Source organism: Saccopteryx bilineata, chromosome 2 (genome assembly GCF_036850765.1).
Source record: "Saccopteryx bilineata isolate mSacBil1 chromosome 2, mSacBil1_pri_phased_curated, whole genome shotgun sequence".
Taxonomy (NCBI): Eukaryota; Metazoa; Chordata; class Mammalia; order Chiroptera; family Emballonuridae; genus Saccopteryx; species Saccopteryx bilineata.
The window spans coordinates 288984003-289007641 of record NC_089491.1 but is presented as its reverse complement, the minus strand read 5'-3'; the positions used below and the strand labels follow the sequence as shown (position 1 = coordinate 289007641).

General features: G+C 37.1%; 1 protein-coding gene across 2 annotated transcripts in view; it reads left to right on the top strand.

The window, feature by feature from the left end:
* Nucleotides 1–23639, top strand: part of ACBD6 (acyl-CoA binding domain containing 6) — a 149290-nt gene that overhangs the window by 100359 nt on the left and 25292 nt on the right. The window contains exon 7 of one of the 2 annotated variants that reach the window (XM_066255127.1): nucleotides 20963–20993. The exons of the other annotated variant lie outside the window; for it this stretch is intronic. Within the exon in view, the coding sequence (XP_066111224.1) occupies nucleotides 20963–20993 (31 nt within the window). The remainder of the gene's footprint in view (nucleotides 1–20962; nucleotides 20994–23639) is intronic. 2 annotated transcript variants of the gene reach the window in all.

Sequence of the window (23639 nt, the reverse complement as noted above, 5' to 3'; positions counted from 1 at the left end):
GTCAAAGTATTATGTCCTGGTATAGTAAATTGCTCCTTCTTAATGGTCCCCTAGCTACTTTCTCTCTTGCTATTGCTATAAACCAGAAATTGTTGACATCTTACATTATTGTAAGCTTGAAAACAAAAGAACTGTTTTTTATCCCCAAGCAGTCTACCTTCTTCTTCACTGTAAAGGTTTCTGAACATCCTAGTTACCTGCAACAAAATCATAATGTTTTATATACTTTAAAGTTGACTATGCCTTTGGAATTGGATTAATTCTGGAATTCTGTAACTTTTTAAAAAGCAGGCAGTTCTTCCTCATTGAACTCAAGAAATGGATCACTCATCTTCCTTAAAACTTGTTTCAATGTTGAAGTGGTAGTTCATTGATGATTTTGGAGATTGATTATTTAAATGTATGCATGTTATAAAATATGTTGTCTGTGCTTAATGTTGCCGAGTCTGAAATGTTCTTCCAAATGTCACATTATGAGGATGAATTAAAGATGAAAGAATTATACAAAGTAACAAACGAGTCAAAGGAGTAAGGTCTAGAAATGGTCAGGCTTGCTTTCTTGATGTCAACCTGATATACAGTGGTTAACAGAATAATGCCTGAAAGACAGGAATAAGTGAACTCAGGAAAAAATTCTTCAAAGGAAAGGCGATCTTTCAGTAAAACAAGTGCTACAGAATATTTATGGGCCATGTTCATATGCACATATGTCAAGATAGATTATGCACAGATATCACCTGTAGAAATGTTGACAGTTATTGTAGACCATAGGCAAACAATGAGGCTGCAGTGTAGTGTTGATCTTACAAAAAGCCAACTTGTGCTGTCATTATGGTAACAGAAATATAACCTACAAAAGCCAGAGCATATTACTATTGTATACATTAAAGACTACAGTTAATATAAAGCATAAAGTTTAGGTTTTTGTATTTCCAAAGGGATGTTGATAAATTTGAAGACTATAGAAAAGGATTTTTAAAAATCAGTCATTTGGAAATGGAGTTTTTGAGGAAAGTGCCATGATCACAAACTGACATGGGTCAGATGCAGCCCAGAAATCTATATTTGTTGGCGCTCATAGTAGTTTCCCACAGTTTATTTGCAATTTGCTGCCAATTAATTTCACATAAAAATAGAGATTTTAGAACTGTCTCGAATAATCTGAAACTATGGCAGTCCTGGACACATTCCCATGTGGCCACAACCGGCTAGCGCTTAGTGACTACTGCACTCTGTTGACAGTCCTGGAGCTCTCCAGCTCCCCCGTAGTCCCTGGACTGCCTCCTAACCCAGTTAGCCTCACCCTTTCATAGCTACTACCTGAAGTCATTTGAGAGGTCTGTAACCTTGTATGTAGAAAGGCTAGGCTTGGAGTCCAGTCGCCCAGATTCCAGTTTCTGTTCTGCCATTTAACTGTGTGACCTAGAGAAAAGCAGAATTGTAAAATCTTAAAGGTAGAAAGGAATTCAATAGTCATCTGGTCAACTTCCCACCTAACAGGAATTCTCTACTAAACTTCCAAAGGTGGGTATGCCAGCTAGTTTCTGTTTGAACATATATCTTTATTTCACAAAGTAACCTATTTCATTTTAGAATGCTCTAATTGTTAGAATTTTCTCTTATATGTCTAGTTTACATCTCTCTACATATAATACTAAACCTGTACAATTATATCAGGTACCTTCTCATTACTACAGAACAGAGTAGAACTACAATATGACATGAAGACAAGGTCTCTGAATACTTTCTTTTATTTAAAAGTGTAATTTGTGTGTAAAATGTGCTTGGCCATCAAAAGGGTGAATGCTTTTATGGCTAAGCACATTAGAGACATAAACATTAATATAATATTAGACAGATTTTAGCCAGACCAGTTAGAGTTTTATTGTAGACTTAGTAACCAGTCTTTATTGTACCATTGTTTTAAATATTTGCCATCACTTTAAAAACAAGAAAGGAAAAGGGAAAGAAAGAAAAGGAAATAAGACTTAAAGACATCTTATGTTCTTGTTGATATAATGGCATTTGTCAATGTGTTCATACTTTTTAATTTTCCAGGACTTGCAGACTTAATCCCATGAGCTCACTTCTAATATCATAAAGGGTATGAGCTGTCTGTGTGGTTCAAGCTGCCACTTGAGGGTTTCTCCTTTCTGTGGAGCTTTCTAATGGAATTCAAGGTTCTCTCTAAGGGTGAGTGTTACAAAGCCTGCCCAGGCTGCTTGAGAGCAGGAAGTGCACCATAGGTTCAAGGACACATGAAGTTTAATGTGCACAGACATGCTTCTGCTCCTGCTCCTGCTCCTGCTTCCTCCGATTGGCAAGGTTAACTCCGAGAGGCTGAGCTTTTTAACATGATTTGATTAGACCCACCACTTCAGTCCTTTCACTGAGCCCCCTCCCCTGCAAGCACCGGCCCGCCACCTTCTTTGTCTCTGCAGTCTTTGCTTTGCCAGTTACCTTTTCTCTCTCTTCCTTTTTTCTGACTTTGTGTCAAATTGTGACATTTTGTGAAACAGAATAAAGAATTCAAAAGTGAAGTAATTTGCTTCATTGAAAGTTTCAGTGTGAAAATTTTTCATACTTAAGGATTGTTTCTGCACGTTTTATAAAATCCCTTACCTTCATTTTCACTCCTTACAGCATAAGGAAAGATAGACTTGTCACTTACATTAGCAATTCACTTAGATTGACGGATAAAATTTCACAGTTCTGTATCAAGAATTGGCTTATATATCATGAATTGCTTTTACAGCAATTTCTTTAAAATAACCTTTTAATCACAAAAACTACAACCATGTGCAAAATTAGACTAGTAAGTGTAATGAATGTCCATGTACTCATTACCCAGTTTCAGCAATTATCAGTTGGTGGCCAGTTGTGTTCAATCTCTATGGATACCCTGCATATAGGAAGGATAGAGGAAAGCTGTGTGCACCAGAGAGAAAGGACAGGCGTGTAGAATTTTTGCAAGCAGTCTTGATAGGTTCATATACTTGCTGAAGCCCTTCCATGAATCTCCTAGGAGTCAAAGTAAAAATCCAGAATTAGAATTCCTGCATTCTTGAGGTCGCCGGTTCGAAACCCTGGGCTTGCCTGGTCAAGGCACATATGGGAGTTGATGCTTCCAGCTCCTCCCTCCTTCTCTCTCTCTGTCTCTCTCTCCTCTCTCTCCCTCTCTCTCCTCTCTAAAAAAAAAAAAAATATGAATTAAAAACAAACAAAGAATTCCTGCGTTCCAGCAAAGAGAACACTATATATTCTCAACTTTTGTTTTCACCTGAAAGTCAGGATGTGGGATGCTGGCATAGGTTCTCATTAAAAAAGCGTCGTTAAGCTAATACTAGAGTCATTTAATGATTAAATATTCATTATGGACTCTCAATATATACATTCCCTTAGTCCAATGTTCAACTCCTTTTCCCTGTAGTGCTTATTAGTTTGTGTTTTTAGAACTAATAGTTCTTTTCCAAAGTTGAAAGATTAGGAGACTTTCAACAACTCAACTTTAAGTTGTTAGGAACTTAAAAGCTGGAGTTGCCATTAAAAGATACTAGCTTTTAAATAGTAATTTCAATTGACAAAGCATATTTATTGGAAGTATAGGGATAGCTGATTGTACATGACAAGAATCTTCCCCAACCTGCTGCACATCCTTCTTTGTCAGCTGGCACTTGGCTAAGCCTCCCTCTGGGCCAGCTGTGGGCACAGGGTAGACTCAGAACACAAGCAGTTAGTAAAGGGGCACTAGCAGTCAGCAGAACTTCTCTATAGAACTATCTCATTGTTAAACCCCATACCATATGCACTAATATGAGCTAAAAGTACTTTTAAAAAATAGGTAACAAGGGCCTGGCCAGTTTTCTCAGTGGTAGAGGTCAGCTTAGCATGTGGTATTTCACTTTAGAATGCTAGGATTATCATTTGTGTTTTACATAGTTTTTCTTTCTATCTCAGTGTGGGGAAAAAGGGCATAGAGTAAGGTACACAGTTCTAATTTGAGTATGGTTAAAAATATTTTTTTTAAGGTGATCATTCAGGAAAGGAACTGCCCTCATTTATAGATAGCCTTTTTTTTTTTCTTTAAGTGAGAAGAGGGGAGATAGATTCTGGCATGCACCCTGACCGGATCCACCCATTGACCCCCGTCTGGGGCTGATGCTTAAACCACTCCAGCTGTCCTCAGCTCTGAGGCTGACATTTGAACCAGTTGAGCTACTGACTGCAAGAGGAGAAGGGGGAGAAGGAGAGGAAGAGAAGCGGATGGTCGCTTCTTATGTGTGCCCTGACCGGAGATCAAACCCAGGACGTTTGTAGGCCAGGCTGATAGTCTATCCACAGAGCAAACCAACCAGGGCCTAGACAACCTTTTATTTTTTTAAGTCCTCCCTTCAGTATTTATTTCTTCTATAACATTTAGTGTTCTATTGAAAAGAGGAAAATTCAACAGCAGCAAAAACTCAGAATGTTTAATGGTTGTATCTATTCACTAAATACACCAAAATAAATATATGATCTTAGAAGATAAACAGATACCAATTTATTATATCTCTAAAAATACATGCAATCCATATAACATAAATCATTTTGTTTTCATTAATTGATGTTCCTGTAGTACTTGAAACATTGTAAAGTGTGGGGTTTTACACCATTTCAGGTTGGGAACACAGTATCTTTGCAATACAGTGCCTCTTTCTGTGGGGAGACTGTTGAATGCCTGATCTCCGTGCTCCCCTTTCGGTTTAGCTTTCTTCAAGGCCAAATTCTCTTAAGAAAAACTTTTAAGACATCAATACAAAAATATCGCTTATAAAAAGATTAACCATTGCCTTCAATACATTTTAAAATAATTTCTTTTTTAAAAGTGTTCTTAAAATTTGTTTCAGCTATTTTACAGATTCCATTGTAGTTCATTTGTTTGTTGTTTGGACTGACGCTGGACTGCTGTTTAAGGTAGTGCCCTGGCCTCTCTCGATAGAAGCCTAAGCATGTCTAAGCACCTATCTAAAAAAAAAAAAAGTTGCCCGCAACGAAAACTATCCCCACCTACAATTTATTAAACCTTGACATACTGCATTACTTAAAGAGTTCTCAGAGAAAATTAAAACCCTTTTGACTGGGTTTTGCAATGCAGGGAAATTTTTAGTGACATTTAAAAGGTTTCTCTTGTGTTCCTCTAATGGGATAAATAAAAAAGGCTTGTTTTAGCCCAGCAAATGGGGGGACAATCCAATTTCCTTGATTCCATCAAGACACTCTTAAAGCATTAGCCTGTGCAGTAAAAAAAATTCAACTGACCCCCTTTGCCTGATGGCTTTGAAAAGTGTCCTGATGTGTAGGTATTTGCCCAACACAGCATACTTGGTTATTGGTCTTCCAACACATTCGTTGATGGAAAAATCTTATGTGAAGCTCCAATAAATGTCAGTGTATGTTACAGACTATAAAAACAGTGCACCAGTCTAGAATGGTCTCTCTGATGGGAAGCTTTTCACTGGCAGATGAAAAGAATTCGGGTCAAGTATGTTTAATATTAAGGAAAAGATGAATCGTTTAAAATAATACTTTAGGAAACTTTTTATTACATTTAATTTTGCTGTAGTTGATATTTATTTCTGTCTGTTCAAAAGATGGTGCTCATTTATGGAGAATATACTAACAGAGGGTAGTAGTCCTCAAATATTGGCTTGTTAAATCACAGGTCCCATGCCAAGAGTCTCGGGTGGGGTCTAATTTACATTTTTAATAAGTTTTCAGAACCCACCCTTGGAGAACCACTGACCTAAGCGATCTGTGAAAAGAGATACTCACCTCTGGATTACTGGTTCAAAATTGAAATCAAATCATTTAGTCTGAAAGTTATTAACATCTGAGAGCACTCTACTGTGTGAAAAATGTCGTGATGGATATCAATACAGTCAAATGGAGAGGCATGTATTTGACATTTGGCCTCCTTATTGGCAGTTTTTAAAACCCATTCTAAATGTAGGGGTTGGGCAACATGAAGACAGAGCTTTCATTTTAGAGAAAAGTATGGGTGCCTGCATGTTATTTAAAAGAATAGAAACTGACTCGCTGCAAAATAGTAAAATGAAACTGTCTCTTATGGTATCCTGATATTTAAATTTTTCTGTTTAACAAGAGCTTCTTTCCTTTATGTAAAACCCAAAGTACCTTCTCATTAAAAAAAAGTAAATTATATTTTATATTCTGATTCTTTGAAATTTGGTCATTTTGTTTAAGATATATGGTGTGTTATCTAGAATATTTCACTCTAGCTATATCAGAAATATTCCCTTTGAAATAGTTAGAATTGTTTAATAACCTGCTTTTATTCTATAGTCTATAAGTTAGGCACATGCTATTTATTCATTTGTCCTTAAAATGCACCTGTGTAGTAAATAGGCAAAAAAAAAATTACCTTTTGACTAGAAATTATCAGTCAAAGGTTTGTTGGCCTTCAAAAATCATAGAAGCAAAATTAGAATAAAAAAGGCTCAGGGATCTCAGACAGACCCTACTTAAATAAGGTGGGCCAGCCCCCAGTCTCATTTTCTTCTGTTAGAAGAATATGAATGATAGTTATTCTATATGTTCTTATAGGATCTGAAGGCTTTGTAGTGATAATGTTCTCTTCCACACTTCTTCTCTCAGGGCAAGCACCTTCCATCTAAACAAATTTCCTTCATAAAAATAATATATATATGCCTGACCAGGCAGTGGCGCAGTGGATAGAACATTGGACTGGGATGCAGAGGACCCAAATTCGAAACCCCGAGGTCGCCAGCTTGAGCACGGGTTCATCTGATTTGAGAAAGCTCACCAGCTTGAGCGCAAGGTCGCTGGCTTGAGCAAGGGGTTACTTGGTCTGCTGTAGCCCCACGGTCAAAGGCACATATGAGAAAGCAATCAATGAACAACTAAAGTGCTGCAACAAAAAATTGATACTTCTAATCTCTCTCCCTTCTTGTCTGTCTGTCCCTATCTATCCCTCTGACTCTCTCTCTGTCAAAAAGAAAGAAATATATATATATTTATACATATTTGCAAGACACTTTTAAAAGGGCATCTACATACATTGATTTCACATCACCTCAAAGCTATTGTTTGTTTTTAATGTTTTCCTTTTCAAGTCATGGAAATTCCATATAATAGACACAGAGAGGCCCCCCCCCCAAAATATATATGACTAAAAGAATGCTGTTCATCATAAACATTTTTGTTCATTGGCACTGTCAACTTTTAAAAATATTTGTCGAATTTATGGCTAACTTTGATCAAAATAAATGGTACTGTTTTTAAAGAGTTATCAGTTGCCTTGTGCTTCCTTTGGGAGTAAAGGTATTATCTCCATTATGTAAAACTCAGTTTGAAAATAATTAAAGGTGACTTTGAAATTGCCAGGAGTTAAATGAATGGAATCTTGTAATCAGCACTTTTCTGGAGCCCTCCTGCATTTCCCTAGAGTCCTCTGAGCCCTACCTACATTTTGTGATTCCCTTCCAGCACCATCTTTCTTGTTTTGATTTGTTTTTTTCCCCTCTACTAAGGATAGGTAATCAAGTCAAATGATAATGCTCCACCTTGTACTGGGCACTATTCTGCTTCCCTTCCCCTGGGGGCAATGAGTACTGAACTGGAGTCCTGAGAAGACCGCATGGAGAGGAAGTCAGTGCAGAAGTGGGAGCAGTTCATCTCTGCTGCTCTGATATCCGACAGCTGGTCTCACGTGGGCCTGGTGCCAGCAGTGTCTTTACAGGCTTTGTGGCAGAGATTATTTAAAGGAGATTAATCCCTCTAAACCCCTTATATTTTAATTATTTCTGTATGTATTTATAAAACCTGCAGTCTGCTTGTTTGAGGACACAACTGTCCAAGCCCTGTCTTTAACCTGGTTTCCACAATCAAACAAGTGTATGTATCTCAGTTACCACAAAGAACACACCATTGATTTGATTTTCCTTTTTATTAAAATTGATTGGGCTCTTTTTGTTGTTTTTGTCTTGGTTGGTTTTGTTTTTTGGTTTCTGTTTGATGTTATCATTACTGTTTTTTGAAAGGATAACTAAAGTTAATATGACTTATTTTAGAATATCTGCTAAAATAGCTATTTTTGTGTTATGTGACAAGAATCTAAACCTGTGGACATGTAGAATGTGAAAACCTTACAGTATTAGGGTAGTAGGCCTTTCATGGTATTCCTTTTTATTTATTTTATTATTTTTGTATTTTTGGATTAAATGAGAGGCAGGAAGGCAGACAGACTCCCACATGTGCCCTGGACCGGGATCCACTGGGCAAGCCCCCTATAGAGAGTGATGCTGTGCCCATCTGGGGCCAAGGTATTCTTTCTTGAAGATAGATCAGTAGACATGCCTACCATGGTTTCCAGCATTGCCGGCTAACTTGATGCCTGATCAGGGCATCCAGAGCAGAGTTCTACCTCCCTAGCTTATGTTATTGAGGACTATAAAAAGTTCCTCTGAATTTAAGAGATCACACAGTAGAAGGAAGCAAAAAAATATCACAAGAGCTTATGAACTGTCCTCTGTGCCCTTAGAGCATGGTGTCTCGGTCACCGGGGAGGTGCTTCTGACACCAGGGAGCAGTTCTATTTCTTCACGCACTCCTTGTCCTTCCTTCAGGTACTGAGGAAGGGATCATCCTCTAGGGCAGCGGTCCCCAACCCCCGGGCCGCGGACCGGTACCGGTCCACAGAGAAAGAATAAATAACTTACATTATTTCCATTTTATTTATATTTAGGTCTGAACGATGTTTTGTTTTTAAAAAATGACCAGATTCCCTCTATTACATCGTCTAAGACTCACTCTTGACTCTTGTCTCAGTCACGTGATACATTTATCCGTCCACCCTAAAGGCCAGTCCATGAAAATATTTTCTGACATTAAACCTGTCCATGGCCCAAAAAAAGTTGGGGACCACTGCTCTAGGGGGTCTTCCATTTTCCAGCCAAGCTCTAATAGGACCTGTCTTAATTCAGAATCTGTTCATGGTATTTGTATCTTCGAAACAGTGGTTTTAGATTGTTTCATTTTAGTATAGGGTTACTACTTTTAGTTACTGACACTGTCTTTTCTCCTCTTAGATTTCTTCATGTTTAACTGAATGAATATTGACAGCATTTTGGGGGTAGAGGAGGAATCTTGGTTAGCCCAAATGTTAGTAACTACTGTTTTATTATCCAGATTCAACAATATAATTGTTGCTTATGATCTAGATATGGGAATTAGACATTGAAATTACAAAACTTGCCATTGTCTTCATTTGTGAGGATATAAATTTTATTCTGTTGTTTGGTGTACTATATCACTTTGGGCAAGTTATTTAATGGTGTTGAATTGCATTTTCCTTATTTATAAAATGGAGCTATCACCTACTTCAGGATGTTGGTTTCGAATAAGTTAGTATATATGACTGTTCTATAAAATGATAAACAAGTGTAAACTTTTCTTAAAAGAAAGAAAAGCATGGCCTGAGTAGGCAGTGGCACAGTGGATAGAGCATCAGACTGGGACGTGGAAGACCCAGGTTCGAGACCCCGAGGTTGCCAGCTTGAGCACAAGCTCATCTGGTTTGAGCAAGGCTCACCAGCTTGAGCCCAAGGTCGCTGGCTCGAGCAAGGAGTCACTCGGTCTGCTGTGGCCAAGGCACATATGAGAAAGCAATCAATGAATAAGGTGCCGCAACGAAGAATTGATGCTTCTCATCTCTCTCCCTGCCTATCTGTCCCTATTTGTCCCTCTGTCTGACTCTGTCACACACACAAAAAAGAAAAGCACGTCTGAATTAAAAAGACCTTGTTAAGTTAGGTAGTATAGTTAAAGATCTTTATACCATTCATGTTTTGTGAATGGTTTTTTATTTGGTGTTTGTTGAGCTTTTCCCTTCTTTCCCCCCCAAAAATGTTTTCCCTTGTAATTGTTATTTTTCAAAAATATCCTTTAACGTGATAGCTATTATGGAAGCATATATTACCATAGAGAAGTAGATTCTAATATGTTATTATAATGAAACAGTAATATATTCATTATTATATATTATATATGACCTAATAGAAACAATCTATATTCATTATGTATGTTCTCATATTTGAACTGACCAAAACTTCCTGTGCATACAATGTTAATTTTTAAAACCGTAGCAATATGCCAAATTCTATTCAAATCAAAGCTAGGGAAATTCTGAGTTAGAAATTCTTACCTTACTTGAAGATAATTAAAACATGCTTCAAAGTTTTAAATAAAAGATTGTCATGCTTAGGACAAGGCTTTCAAAAGGGATGGGAGACCAAATTAATTATAAGGGGGCTCTTGTAGGAATTAGTGGATTAGGATATTAGGACCTGGATAGGGTCCATTACTGTAGAGAAAGAAAGAATTAGAGATACGGTAAAAAAGGAGAATTCAATCAACCTTACTTGATGAAAGACAAAGAAAAGGGATAGAAGTTGACTATGATTCCAAAGCCATGGACAAAAAAGATTTCTATTTTTGACATGGCTAATTTTAGGGGGCTATCATGAAATCCTTGGGAAAAAATGTCCTCAAGAAAAAAAAGCCAATAGAGGACATTTGTACACATAGAGATGTTCCCCAAAGAGTGATAACAGATTCTAAGAGAAGGCTGAATCTTAATTTTAACACCTCGGAATACTAAAAAATCTTCATATAAACATGAAGATCTTCAGAGAAACCTCAAAATCCCAACAATGTTTAAGAGCAAATCCCAGTAGTGTTTAAGAGCATAAGCTTTGGACCCAGACACTGAAAGCTCTGGCTCTGTCACTTGCAAATCATGAGACCTCAGACAAAGTTACTTAACCTAAACTTCAGTTTCTTCATTTGTGACATGACATCATTTAGTGCCTATGTCATAAGGTTATTGGGTGGATTAAATAAGAGAACACATGTAAATTACTTTGTGCAATAAACAGATTAGCCACTACCATCATTGTTTTACCTCACAACCAACTAAAATCAGTCTTTCTTGTTACATTGACGAGTTATAGGGAGAATGGTATAGAAAACTGACTGTCATGAAGGTTAACTGGAATGCTCATCTTTGTCTATTTTACTACTCGTAGAAGACATTGCCTGTATCTTTATTATAGAATTCTAATGCATAGGTGACTTGATGAAGTCTTTTGTTTTTATTTTTAAACCTGTATCAGAAGTACAGCCTTTTTATTTGATCCTTAGTTGTACAGCCATACACAAAAGTTATTAAATTACAGTAGGACTAGGGGAGGAGGCGGAGGAGGGGAATGAACTAAAGCTAACATTTATTGAGACTCTATTCCCTTTAATGCAGTCATTCATCCCCTTAATAAAATCAGTCACTTATGCCAGAAAAATAGCTCAAACATAGTTTTATCTTTGAATGTATGGATTTTTTCCCCCATAGGCTATGTCCTATTTTATTGGGTCCCCAAAGAAAGTAGTTTATTAAATATTTCTTTAGGAAACCCAGGAAAGAATTTATGCAACAGGACTAATATGAACAGTAAAAACTAAAGTAACAATCTCTCCCTGTTTTTAAACATTTTAAAAAATTAACCCTAAAAGAGGATGAAAGTGTGCGGACCACCATTTGATAATATTTATAGTCAAATAGTTCTCAAGAAATTTCAGTATTAAAATCTGAAATCGTGGCTTCAGGGCAAATAGAGGGTTAACTCTCTGAGCTGTAGAAGCAGATTGTGTTTTCCTTTTGTGATCTGGGCTGACAAGACATCAGTATTCTATTCATCTGTTGGGAATTAGGCTGTTAATCCAATCAATGACTCTTGAGTGAGCTGTGGCCTGCCTCCCCCACTGGGGAACAATCGGATCAAACTGCAGATTGTTTAAGAGCACAGTGCTGTCCTCATGTCAGGTGGAATTCTCAAACATTCCCTGGTGAATTGGGGATAGGGAAGCTGTCTTGGCCCATTTATCCGGCTCCTTAAATAACCAGGTATCTGCCTCATCCATACGAAAGCATTTGGCAATAGTGACAACAGGAACGCGATAGAAATTCGTTAACTTTACCTCACAAAGGTGGGTGAAAAGAAGAAATGTTTTCAAACACCTCCACAAAACAACTTATATAAAGTTTTTTTACCTTATTATTTTTTTTCTAGTCCTTAAACCCTAAATCATTTTTTCTGCTGGGCTTGGGGGAGGGGGTTGTTCTTAACTGAATTTTGTTAACCACCATGAGCTCTTTCTGTAAATTTACCCTGTCCTGCCTATAGTTTTATAAGTCAGCACGGTACAAATAAATTTTGATGCAGATTATAGGAACACTAATTAAATAAAATTTTAATTTTAAAAAATCTTTCTCTGACAAATGCTAATTAAATAAAATTTTAATTTTAAAATACCTCAGTCTGAGCATACATAATTTTGACATCTTTTGCAGCATAGCAAAATTTGATTTCTAATTACTGATTTAATAGTCCATTAAGTACATTTGGAAATTATTATTGAACTGATTACATAGATGTTCAGAGTTGCAGTTCTCTTCTGCAAAATGCTGTCCCAAATTTTTTCTTTTAAACAGTAAAGTGACATGAGCCATCATAAAGCAAAATATCCACAATGGCAAAAAATTCTCAAAAGAAGATACTCACTGTTCCAATCGTAGTGGAGACTGGATTAAAGGATAATTTTATTGCTTTTATATTGCTATATTACATAAGTGTTCCAAAAAGAATTTCCTAAACCTGTCAAATCCTTTCATTCTGTGAAGATTTAGTGTGTACCTTTTATACACCCAGGCCTCTTCTCAGCGAGAATTATCAGACATACAAGCTCCACACTCTTTGGGAGCATACATTATAGTGAGGAAGACGTACCAAAAACACGTAAACAAGTAAGACAATATCAGATAAGTGCTAAAAAATAAGTAAAGCAAATCGGTTGCTATGAACAGAGTGATAAAGTAAAATTTGACCAAGAAGCTCATAGTTAAACTGAGGCTTCAGTGGAGAGAAGTTGCTGTAAGTCATACCCCGAATCCCTGAAACAGGATGAGGGAGCTTGACATACCAAGAACAGAGTACTTACATGCACTCTGTACTCCATCCAGGCCAGTGGGTTTTAGGCCTAGCAAAGGATCTGAATGTCCTTAGGAACTTTGTGAAAATAGAGATAGCTGTGCCTGTCCCCAGAAATGCTGACTCATCCCGGCCAAATGGGGTAGAACCTGTGTGTGCAGTGCCATGAACAGTATTGAAAACCTATCTCTAGCTAGTGTGGTTTCTTCCCTTGAACACATAATTTGCCACTTCTGTCCATTCCTTTGCTCATGTTTTTTCTTTGCCTATAATGTTAAACTTTCTCTCTCATACGTACATTCCTCTCAAATACCAGAGTACTACTTATGAAGTATTCTTTCCAAAGAAAGTTGAATGTAAATCCAAGAAAGCGTATAAATAAATACATGTGATAATGGCATAAATGACGTCAAAGGAAAATAGAGGCAAGTCTGGACTGTGGGACAGTCTGCTGAACAGCTGACTCTATTTCTATTGTATAACAAGTCAGTGGCATTAAAAGTGAGGGAGTCTAGCCTTGGCCATTTGGTAGAGTGTCTGCCTGGCTTGTGGATGGCCCAGGTTTGATTGCCGACCTGGGCACACAGGAGAAGCACCCATCTGCTTCTCCACCATTCCCCCTCTCCTTTTTCTCTCTCTCTTCCCCTCTTGCAGCCAAGGCTCTATTGGAGCAAAGTTGGGCCTGGGCACTGAGAACAGCTCCATGGCCTCTGCCTCAGGTGCTAGAATGGCTCCAGTTGCAATGGAGCAACAGCCCAGATGGTCAGAGCGTCGCCCCTGGTGGGAGTGCTGGGTGGATCCTGATCAGGTGCATGCGGGAGTCTGTCTCTCTACCTCCCCGCTTCACACTTCAGAAAAATAAAAAATAAAAAAAGAGGAAGTCAGCTCTCAATGAAAAATTACCTAAGCGATCTAACAATCAAATGCAACATGTAAACCTTATGTGGATTCTCAGATGTACAAATCAATTATAAAAAGACATTTTTAAAGCACAGTCAGGAAGATTTGGTGCTGTGGTTATATAAGTAAATTTACATTTTTTTAGAGTCCCATACAGAGATGTATAATGTCTGAAATTTGTTTTAAATTATTTCAGTAAGAAAAAAGGAATAAATGAAGCAAATAGCAAGATCATTATAGTTGTTGAATCTTTGAGATGGGTATATGGAAGTTCATATTTTCTCTTTTTGTGTATGTGTGAAATTTTTCATATAAGATGCTTAAAGGGCATGAGTTTTTTATGTTTATCTGAAGGAACACGAATATTTAAAGGTTGAGAAGTGTAGTACTGCACCATTTTTCCTTACCAGACTGATAAAGTTAAGGATACTTAGCCACACTATAAAAAGGTACTGCTATTGCTTCTCAACCTTTTGGCTAAGATCAAGTATAAAAGGGTACTGCTTAGCTTGACCTGTGGTGGCGCAGTGGATAAAGCGTCAACCTGGAAACACTGAGGTTGCCGGTTCAAAACCCTGGCTTGCCTGGTCAAGGCACATATGGGAGTTGATGCTTCCTGCTCCTCCCCCTTCTTTGTCTCTCTCTCTCTCTCTCTCTCTCTCTCTCTCTCTCTCTCTCCCCCTCCTCTCTAAAATTAATAAATAAGAAATTAAAAATATTTTTTTTAAAAAAGGTACTGCTTAGAAGGGTCTCTTAGTGAGTGCTGTAATTCCTCACTACGTTCAGAGTATGACTTGATATTCACTTGACTTTTCAGGAATAAGTTTTCATCATGAAAGTGAAGAGTGAATGAGTATGATTGCGAAGAATCATTTCTTGGATTTCTCCACTGGACATCTGAGTATTTAGAGCTGGCTATTCTCTGTGGTCTGAAACATCTGAATGGAGTAGAATGAAGTATATTGAGTTTTTACTGAATAGTATTATAGAAACAGTAATGCAGTAAGCGAAACACCCTACAGAAGAGAAAGCAGTTTGGCTCTGTTTTCTTTTGTACTTAACTTTAAATGTTAGACTAGCTTAAAAATTTAAATACTAAGCTATAGCTTTTTGATATAAACATACTTGAAAAGTACAGCAGCTATCCGAGAACAAGTAAAGATGAGTGTGTGGTCATCTTTGAATGTGATGTTAGGAGATAATAGGAATTACACAGCATGCTGACATGAGACTATAACTTAAGCTATTGTCTTTAACCTGCAAAAATAAAAATTAAACCACATTTCTCCTTAGTTGTATTTATTTGTCCTGATTCCCCTTGGTCTTTTTCAGCCCATAGTACAGTTGAGAAAACATAGATTTTGATTGTGAAAGGGCTGGAACCTTGGGCAAGTTATAGATAATCTCTCTGAGCCTCATTTTACCCATCTTGAAAATGGGAATAATAATGTTTCTGTAATAGAATTGTTGAGAACATTAAAAGAAACAATGTGAAACTTTCAGCACAGGATAGGAATTCAGCCAGTATCTGTTTCTTTTTCTTCCCTTAAAATCTCAATTACCTAGCACCCTTTAGAAAGGTAAACATTCCAGATTAGTGTTGGTTTCAAACAGCTGAATGGTTGCAGTCTGCTTTTTATTTTTTAAGTGTTTTTCTATTAAATAGTTTTTTCTAAAATATATCCAATAATTTGTTGCTTTCTTTTTAAATCATTGTACTGTACCATGGGTATTTATAGACAGTGTGAAGCAGAAGGCCAGAGCTTCTCTTTTCTCTTGAGATTGCTAAAATCTACTGGTTGGCTTGTAGCCCAGCCCTCTTTAGAGCTGGCTGGTCTCTGTGGTCTGAAACGTCTGCAACTTGCCACCGCTGTCACGGCTTCTCATTTCTGCTGGCGGCTGCTGTTGCTGCCCCCTTTCTTCCAATTACCATTAGGCTTTGCTGGCCCTCTTACCATTTCTGCTCTCCTTGCGTTCCTTCACTTTTCCCTTTCCACATCTCTTCCTCCTCCTGGTGCATCTCATATTTCATAGACAGAGACCGGCTTCTCTTTGCTTTCTCAGACCAGGAAGAGGCGTCCCCTACAGTGAGCCAGCAAGTCACAGCATGTTTCCTGTGGTCCTTATCAGCGCCCCCCCCCCCCCCAGACAGTGGGCCCTATTCCAGGAACTTGAGAATGCCAAAAATCATGTCTCTGGATTAGTGAGGTATAACGATACTGGTTTTCGTACAAGTAGTTTATTTTTATTGATTTATTCAGCTCTTATTTTGTGCTACATACCAGGGATAAAGGAAATAGGGGTCTGTAAACTATGTCATGGTCCTTACCTTCAAAAGAGCAGGAGAACACAGACTTACTCATATAATACCAGAGAAAAGATGAAGGTGGGTGAGAGAAAGTAAGGATTGCGAAGGTTCATGGTTCCGCTTCCAGTTATTAAGAAGACTGGCTGCTTTTAAGTCCAATTTCAGAGAAGTGGGTGACAGTTTAGAGTCCCGCATGAGTCAGATCAGAGGACCAGGCCAGATGGCGAGGAGCTTCCATGGTTCTCCCCCATCTTAATCACATAGGGGAGTTATGGGTACATTTTTCCTTTTCTTATTTGAGTCTGGGGTTTTAAGTTTTCTACATTATTTTGCCATTTGTGTTCCTTACGAACTTTTACTTATTTGGATAGAAAATATATGAAAGTATAGTGTAGGGCTTGCACATTTCTGTGCTTTTGTAGTTTGAATTTTAAGCATGGTTGAATTCATCTACATTTTAACTTTATGTGATTTTGTTTATTTTTAATTCAACTGAGTATTTTTATTTTACCCTAGTGTATAATCCCTTACAGAGATTTCAGATGTATGACTGATTTTAATTTATTGGAATTGTTTTTGCTGCTGTTTATAACAACTCCATATTTATTAAATTTGAACGTTTGTGTTTTTTTTTTAAGCTAAAACAGAAAGGAAAAGCATAAATAACCATGACAAACAACCCTCTTCTGGTGTGGTCATTTGAAATGAAACAACCAAAAAATTTAATCAACTTTAGAAAAATTAGCTGATATAAGTTGTAAACCAGATGAGTAAAAGCTTTCACTTACTCATTCTTGACATTCAATTCCATTTATTCTTTGTAATATATTTTAAAACAGAATGTTTATAAAGACTAAGGTTTGGGTTCCTATATCCTGTTTTGAGGATACCAAGAAAAAATGTTTGGAGTTACATTCTTGCTTTAATACAAATTCCACTTTAACATACAAAGATGAATAACAGAAGGTAAGATTTTGTAGATACGAGATGATGTGTTTTATTAAAGCATCATAATTATAATAGTAAGAGTATTATAGTAGTTGATTTAAAATAATTATTGTTTAAAAACTGGACAGGGTTTATGTTAGTTTATAATCATTAAGTTCATTGATCAAACATTTGAGTACTTAATGTGCTAGGCATACAAAAGATGAATGAAAGAATTGAGTCCCTAAAGACTACAATTTGATTAGAGAATAATTTAAAATAACCGTCCTTTGTTTCACCCAAATACCTGTTCTTTAGCTATATCAAGGTAGTTAGACATGTGAACAATTCAGAATTGAGAAAAACTCTTGATGTTCTTTTTAAAGTACTTCTTTTCTCTAGTACCCTTGGAAGACAGAAAAGATAATAGAATTAGAAGACAACTTGGTTGTCCTCCTCTCTTTCTGTTCCTCCACTTGCCAATCAAGTCTGTGACTGGAGTCATGGTTCTTAGGTTCATATCCCTGCTCTAATTGATTTCTAGGTGGACATGCTCTAAGTTGAAAGATCAAAAATACCAGTATTTCACATTAAACCCTGTAACACATCAGTTCACAGCATCTGAACGCAAAAGCCACAAATTAGGCATGGTTATGTGAAGAATACAGCAAACAAGGTGGGTGGGCTGGTGGGGTAGCCCGCCATGCTTGTCATTGTAAAGAGCTATTTATAATAACTATGATTTTAACTGTTTTGGTGTTTATTGGAAATAGCTAATAATTGTAATTGATGAAAAATGTTTGTAAACATACAGATGCTATTCCAATTCAGAGTACAAGTGAAAAGTAACTTTTTCCTATTACATGCATGCTCAAAGGGTAATGTTCCAATTATTTGGAAAAAACCCGTCAGCAGGTTTTTCACTCTCTAAAATGCAAGTTAAATGAGGTGGTACTATCCTTACTTTTTTTTTCAAGTGAGGAGTATGCCTGTACCCTTCAACTGAAGGCTTAACTCATATCTAGAAAATTCTTTTCAAAAATCATAAAATACATTTGCAGACTTCTAAATTGTTAAATTAGTTTAATCATAGTCTATTATAGAGTCACAAATCTCATAAAAGGAGACAATACATTCTAAGCTTAGAAATAATACTAAAATTACCCCAAATTATATTACTAACTCATAATTTTTATCACTACCTCTAAAACCTCATAGCCAGTTTTCTGCAGTGCCTCCTCATATATTCACTTGAAATGCTATTTTTAAAATAAAATTATTTAATATCAAATTATTAACTAAGAACAAAACCTTTTATTAGGCACATGGGACAATTCACCTCCTCCATGCAGCTCTGTTACTCTTTTAATGACTCATGCTGCCTTAGTACTATATCTTTAGAACTGACATTGGCAGAGATAGTAGATCCAATGTGAATCAAATTAGAGTATCAATGTCATTATGGTCAAATGACCATAAAAAAAAAAGAGAAATCCAGTAGCACTAAGCAGAATTTTCTGCTCATAGAGAACATCTGGAAAGCATGTTGTTTCCATGACTGCAGTATTATATATATATAATCTTGACTTGAAAATGTAGCTTTTGAGTCAGCTTGATAAAATGTATTTAGCAGTAGGGAAAACTCAGGACTCTGCTACAGAGTTTTATGCACAGAAAACAGCAGTGGTATTAGTGGCTCCTCTGTATCAGTTCTCAGCAAAATAGTTAACATTTTCATCAGTGTTTCATATGGTAGAATAAAAAAATAAACTTTGATTTGATTGAGTGTCCAATCTGGAGGGAGAAGAAAACTAAGTTTTTAAGGAAAATAATTATTAATAAAATGAGGACATGATCAAAAATAATAAAAGTGAGATAGGATTAGTTCAGAATACATGGAGCAGAGAACCTCTCAAGAATGACCAGCGTGTTCTGTGCACATATAGAAGAAAAAAGGGCTAGAAGTCAACCTGAATATACTAGTGATTTTGCACCTGGTTAACTATTAACTGCATCTCTTGTTCATCATCGTTTAGACCCACATTGGACTATTACATCTGGCATCATACTCCACATTATAGGAAATATTGTGGGGATTTTTTTTTAAGGTTCAGGTAAAAGAAGAAAGGGAAGTCAAGAGATTAAAGAATAAACCGATGAGGAATGATTAGTATGTTCATTCTTTCATCTTATGAAAGCACACACTGTATGCAGGACAGTGAGAGTCTGTGGATGAAAGACTCAGTTCTCGCCTGTGAGCAGTGAACAGCCTCAGGAGGAGAGACAGATGAGTACACAGTGTGTGCTGTGCCCGTGTAGGAAGCGGGGACACCAGACCCACCTCAGGCCTGGGAGTTGTCCTGAAGAACATGATCTGAGTTGAAAAGGTTGTAAAATGAAGGTTTTTAAAACCCAAAGCTTTAAGAAGGAAGTGGTAAGTGTAAACCAACATTGGCCAATCTCAATACCCGTGGGGTAGAGATCTCCACACCAACCACCATCAGGAAACAAGTAAACAGTCTGCCCACCAACACAGAGCTGACATGGAGAGTAAGTCTTGGCTGGTGCTCCAAGACCAGTTGTGGGATGTGAGAAGGGAGAGAGGTTTGCCCTTTTTAAATTTACACTACTTAAGTGTTCGGAAATCCCCAAGCTAATAAATCAACACAAGGATCTCATACTGATAATATCCCCATGGTGGCTGGCAGAAACAAAAGCGAAGTCATTGTGGAGGGAAAGAATTTCCAGGGAACACAACACAGAATCTTTCACAGATAAAACCCCACTCAAAATAAATTTCCAGTCCAAAATTATAAAGCACACATTAGGCAGCCCAACAAACACACATGTATTGTCACTCCACCTCCTCTCCCTGAATTCAAATAAAAAATATATAGTGATTGTTAGGGACTAGAAAATAAGTCTACTTAAAATGCTCAAATGTATCAATGATAGATTTTGAAACATGGAGAAAGTGCAAGACAGTATCTTTAAAAGCTTGCAGGAGAGTTTTCCAGCAGAATGGAGAGCATTTACAGAGGCCTGAGTCCAGGAGCTGTTCTGGCTAATAATTGAATTACACAAATGGAAGGGAAAGGAATTGGGAAGAAGATGACCAAGGTTTGGGTCACAAATTGCCTTGCATTGCATATTAGTGAAGATTCTTGTTTGCAAGTGACCAAAAGATCACTGTGTCTTAGGAGTATGTTGTGGTTGTCTCACCTAACCAAGAAAGCAGGGTATAGTTGGAATAACAAGAACCAGACTCTCTTTCCCTGTCCATCGCTCACTTCTCTCCTGCTCCTCTCCCCACTACAGACTCTGTTCTCCAAGAGGTAGAGAACATTGCCATTTGCAGTTTTTAGCTCACGCCTTTTTCTTTTTTAAGAGGTGGTGAAATACACATAACAAAATTAACCTTTTGACCATTTTGAAGTGTGAAGGCCCATGGTATTAAGTACATTCACATTGTTGTGCAACAATCACCAGTGTTCGCCTCCAGAACTTTTTCACCTTCCTAAACAAATTCTGTACCTATTAAACAGTCACTTCCATTCTTCTCCCCACCCTACTATTCTAATAAACATTCTCCTTTTCTCCAAGTTAAAGACCTTCATCAAAAGTTACTATGAGGCTCAAAAAACTGATTTCTTCATTTCCTATATCTGATAAATCTATGAAACATTGTAATATCAGATGTATTTGCTATCACTGTGTACTTCCATACTTTTGCAGTAATTTAGACTTCTGTGTTATTCTTTTACAGGACAATGAAGGTCAAACAGCTCTACATTATGGTAAGATGTTTCTGAATTGTTAATAATCATTTGAAACTTCTGTGTGTTTTATCTCAACTTTGTCCAGCCCTGTGTAGTGCTTAGAAAAATGCCTGGCCACTAGCAGAGATATAGTAAACATTTTTTTAAAAAGCAGATTAATAACCTCTAAAGTTGGAGGTACATTAAAATTCTTATGGGCAAATTAATAGTAAATTGGGCATTTCTGTGCTATCAATAGAAATGAAGTCTTCTCCATCCCTCCTTTGAAAATGTATTACTTAATGTTTTTTACTGTCAGTGACAACTAAGATACTAATTACTGTTACTGTAGGAGCTAGAATCCTGCAAGCAATACTTTCTTGGTGTAGTTTGAAGTGAAGAAAAATAGATTTTATTTTTTAACTCATTTCCCCTACTAATTAGCGTCATTAATTTCATTTAGATCATCTATAAAATAGAGGGTAGGCCTGACCTGTGGTGGCGCAGTGGATAAAGCGTCAACCTGGAAACGCTGAGGTTGCCGGTTCAAAAAACCCCGGGCTTGCCTGGTCAAGGCACATATAGGAGTTGATGCTTCCTGCTCCTCCCCCTTCTCTCTCTCTCTCTCACTCTCTCTCCCCTCTCTATAATGAATAAATTAAAAAAAAATCTTAAAAAAATAAAAAATAAAAAAATAAATAAAATAGAGGGTAGTCTGTAAGATGGACATAGCATGGCTTTAAAGAGCTACTGGGTAATCAGTGAGATAAAAGACATTGAAGTATTTTGTAAACTTTGAAGTACCAGTAAAAGTATTCTTTCTTTTATTCTATTTGGGTGTGAATATAGTTGAATAAAAGACAGCCATCAGTATTTAAATCAGATTAAGGATGCACCTTCAGACTTTGGGGAGGGAATACATTAGGCTGTTTTGCCAGTTTCCTCAGTCCCCAGATTCAGAAGTAACCCAGACGCCCCTGGGCACTTTTGTCCATTGCTTCACATTTGCTTGGATGTCAGGACCCTCACTGGATTGTCAAGGAGTCTAGATTACTGGGCTAGCTGTTATGGAAACTTATCAGCCTGATAATAAAGAGTAAAGTGTCACCCAGCATACCCCAGCTCATTTGTGAGTTTAGCTAGTGTAACCTGGGTACCAGAAATTAGCAGGAAAAAAAATTGTGAGTCGGTCTCACTAAAATTCTAAATTAAGTGTATTTTAAAAAGAAAGATCGGTTATTGATGAAGTTGAATTTATCCCAGGTATTCAAAGATGATTTAACATTTTAAAAATTTATAACGTAATTTTCATATTATGTGCAAATTATGTGAAAAATTATATGGTTAAATCAAATGCAGAAAAAGCATTTGAAGATATCCAGTGCTTTATTCTAAGAAGTGGAAAAGTGATTAAGACGTTGAACTCTTAAGTGAGACTTCTGGATTCAAATTCTAGTTCTACTACTGAACTTGAACAGATTACTTAACTTGACTATACCTGTTTACTCGTTGAAATAGGGATAATAACCGCAGAGATTTATTTTGAACATGTGAGTTATTCCATGTAAAGTACTTTGAACAATATTTTACAAATGGTATATACTCAGTGTTAGCTAATATTACTACTTATGATAAAACTCTTAATATACTAGGAATGGAAGGAAAATTCTATGACATGATTAAGTTATATATCAGAAACCTAATACAAACATTAAAGATGGAATATTTGAAGCATTTCCTTAAAAATCAGGAACAAGAAAAGGATGTCTACCACAGCTATTGCTCTTTAATATTGTATTGGAATTCTAAACTACACAGAAACGAAAGCAAAAAAATTAAAGCTATATGGGATGAATAAAAAGAAAGAAACCCTTCATTAATTTCTAACAATATAAGTAGCTATATAGAAATTTAAGACTCTAAGGTCAAATTATTAAAACTAATAGTACAGTGTTTAGCCAAGATGCTGAATACAAGATCATTTTTTAAATTACATTCTTAAACATTAGTATAACAAGGTAGAAAATGAAAAAACTTAAAGGTATTATTTATAATAGTAACAAAATCCTAAAACTCATCCTACCAAAAGATATACAAAACCTTCATAGAAAAAATTACTTTTTTACATTTATTTTTGTTTTAAAGATTTTATTTATTGATTTTACAGAGACAGTAGGTATAGGGGCAGGGGCGAGAAGTAGTTGCTTCACTCTAGCTGTTCATTGGTTGCTTATCATATGTGCTTTGAACCAGGCAAACCCAGGGTTTCGAACTGGCGACCTCAGTGTTGCAGGTCAGCTGTCCATCTACTGCACCACCACAGGCCAGGCAAAATTACATTACTTTTTTAAAAGATTTTTTAAAAAGACATAAATAGGGGCCCTGGCCGGTTGGCTCAGTGGTAGAGCGTTGGCCTGGCGTGCAGAAGTCCCGGGTTCGATTCCCGGCCAGGGCACACAGGAGAAGCGCCCATCTGCTTCTCCACCCCTCCCCCTCTCCTTCCTCTCTGTCTCTCTCTTCCCCTCCCGCAGCCGAGGCACTGGAGCAAAGATGGCCCAGGCGCTGGGGATGGCTCTTTGGCCTCTGCCCCAGGCGCTGGAGTGGCTCTGGTCGCAACAGAGCGACGCCCTGGAGGGGCAGAGTGTCGCCCCCTGGTGGGCGTGCCTGGTGGATTCCGGTCGGGCG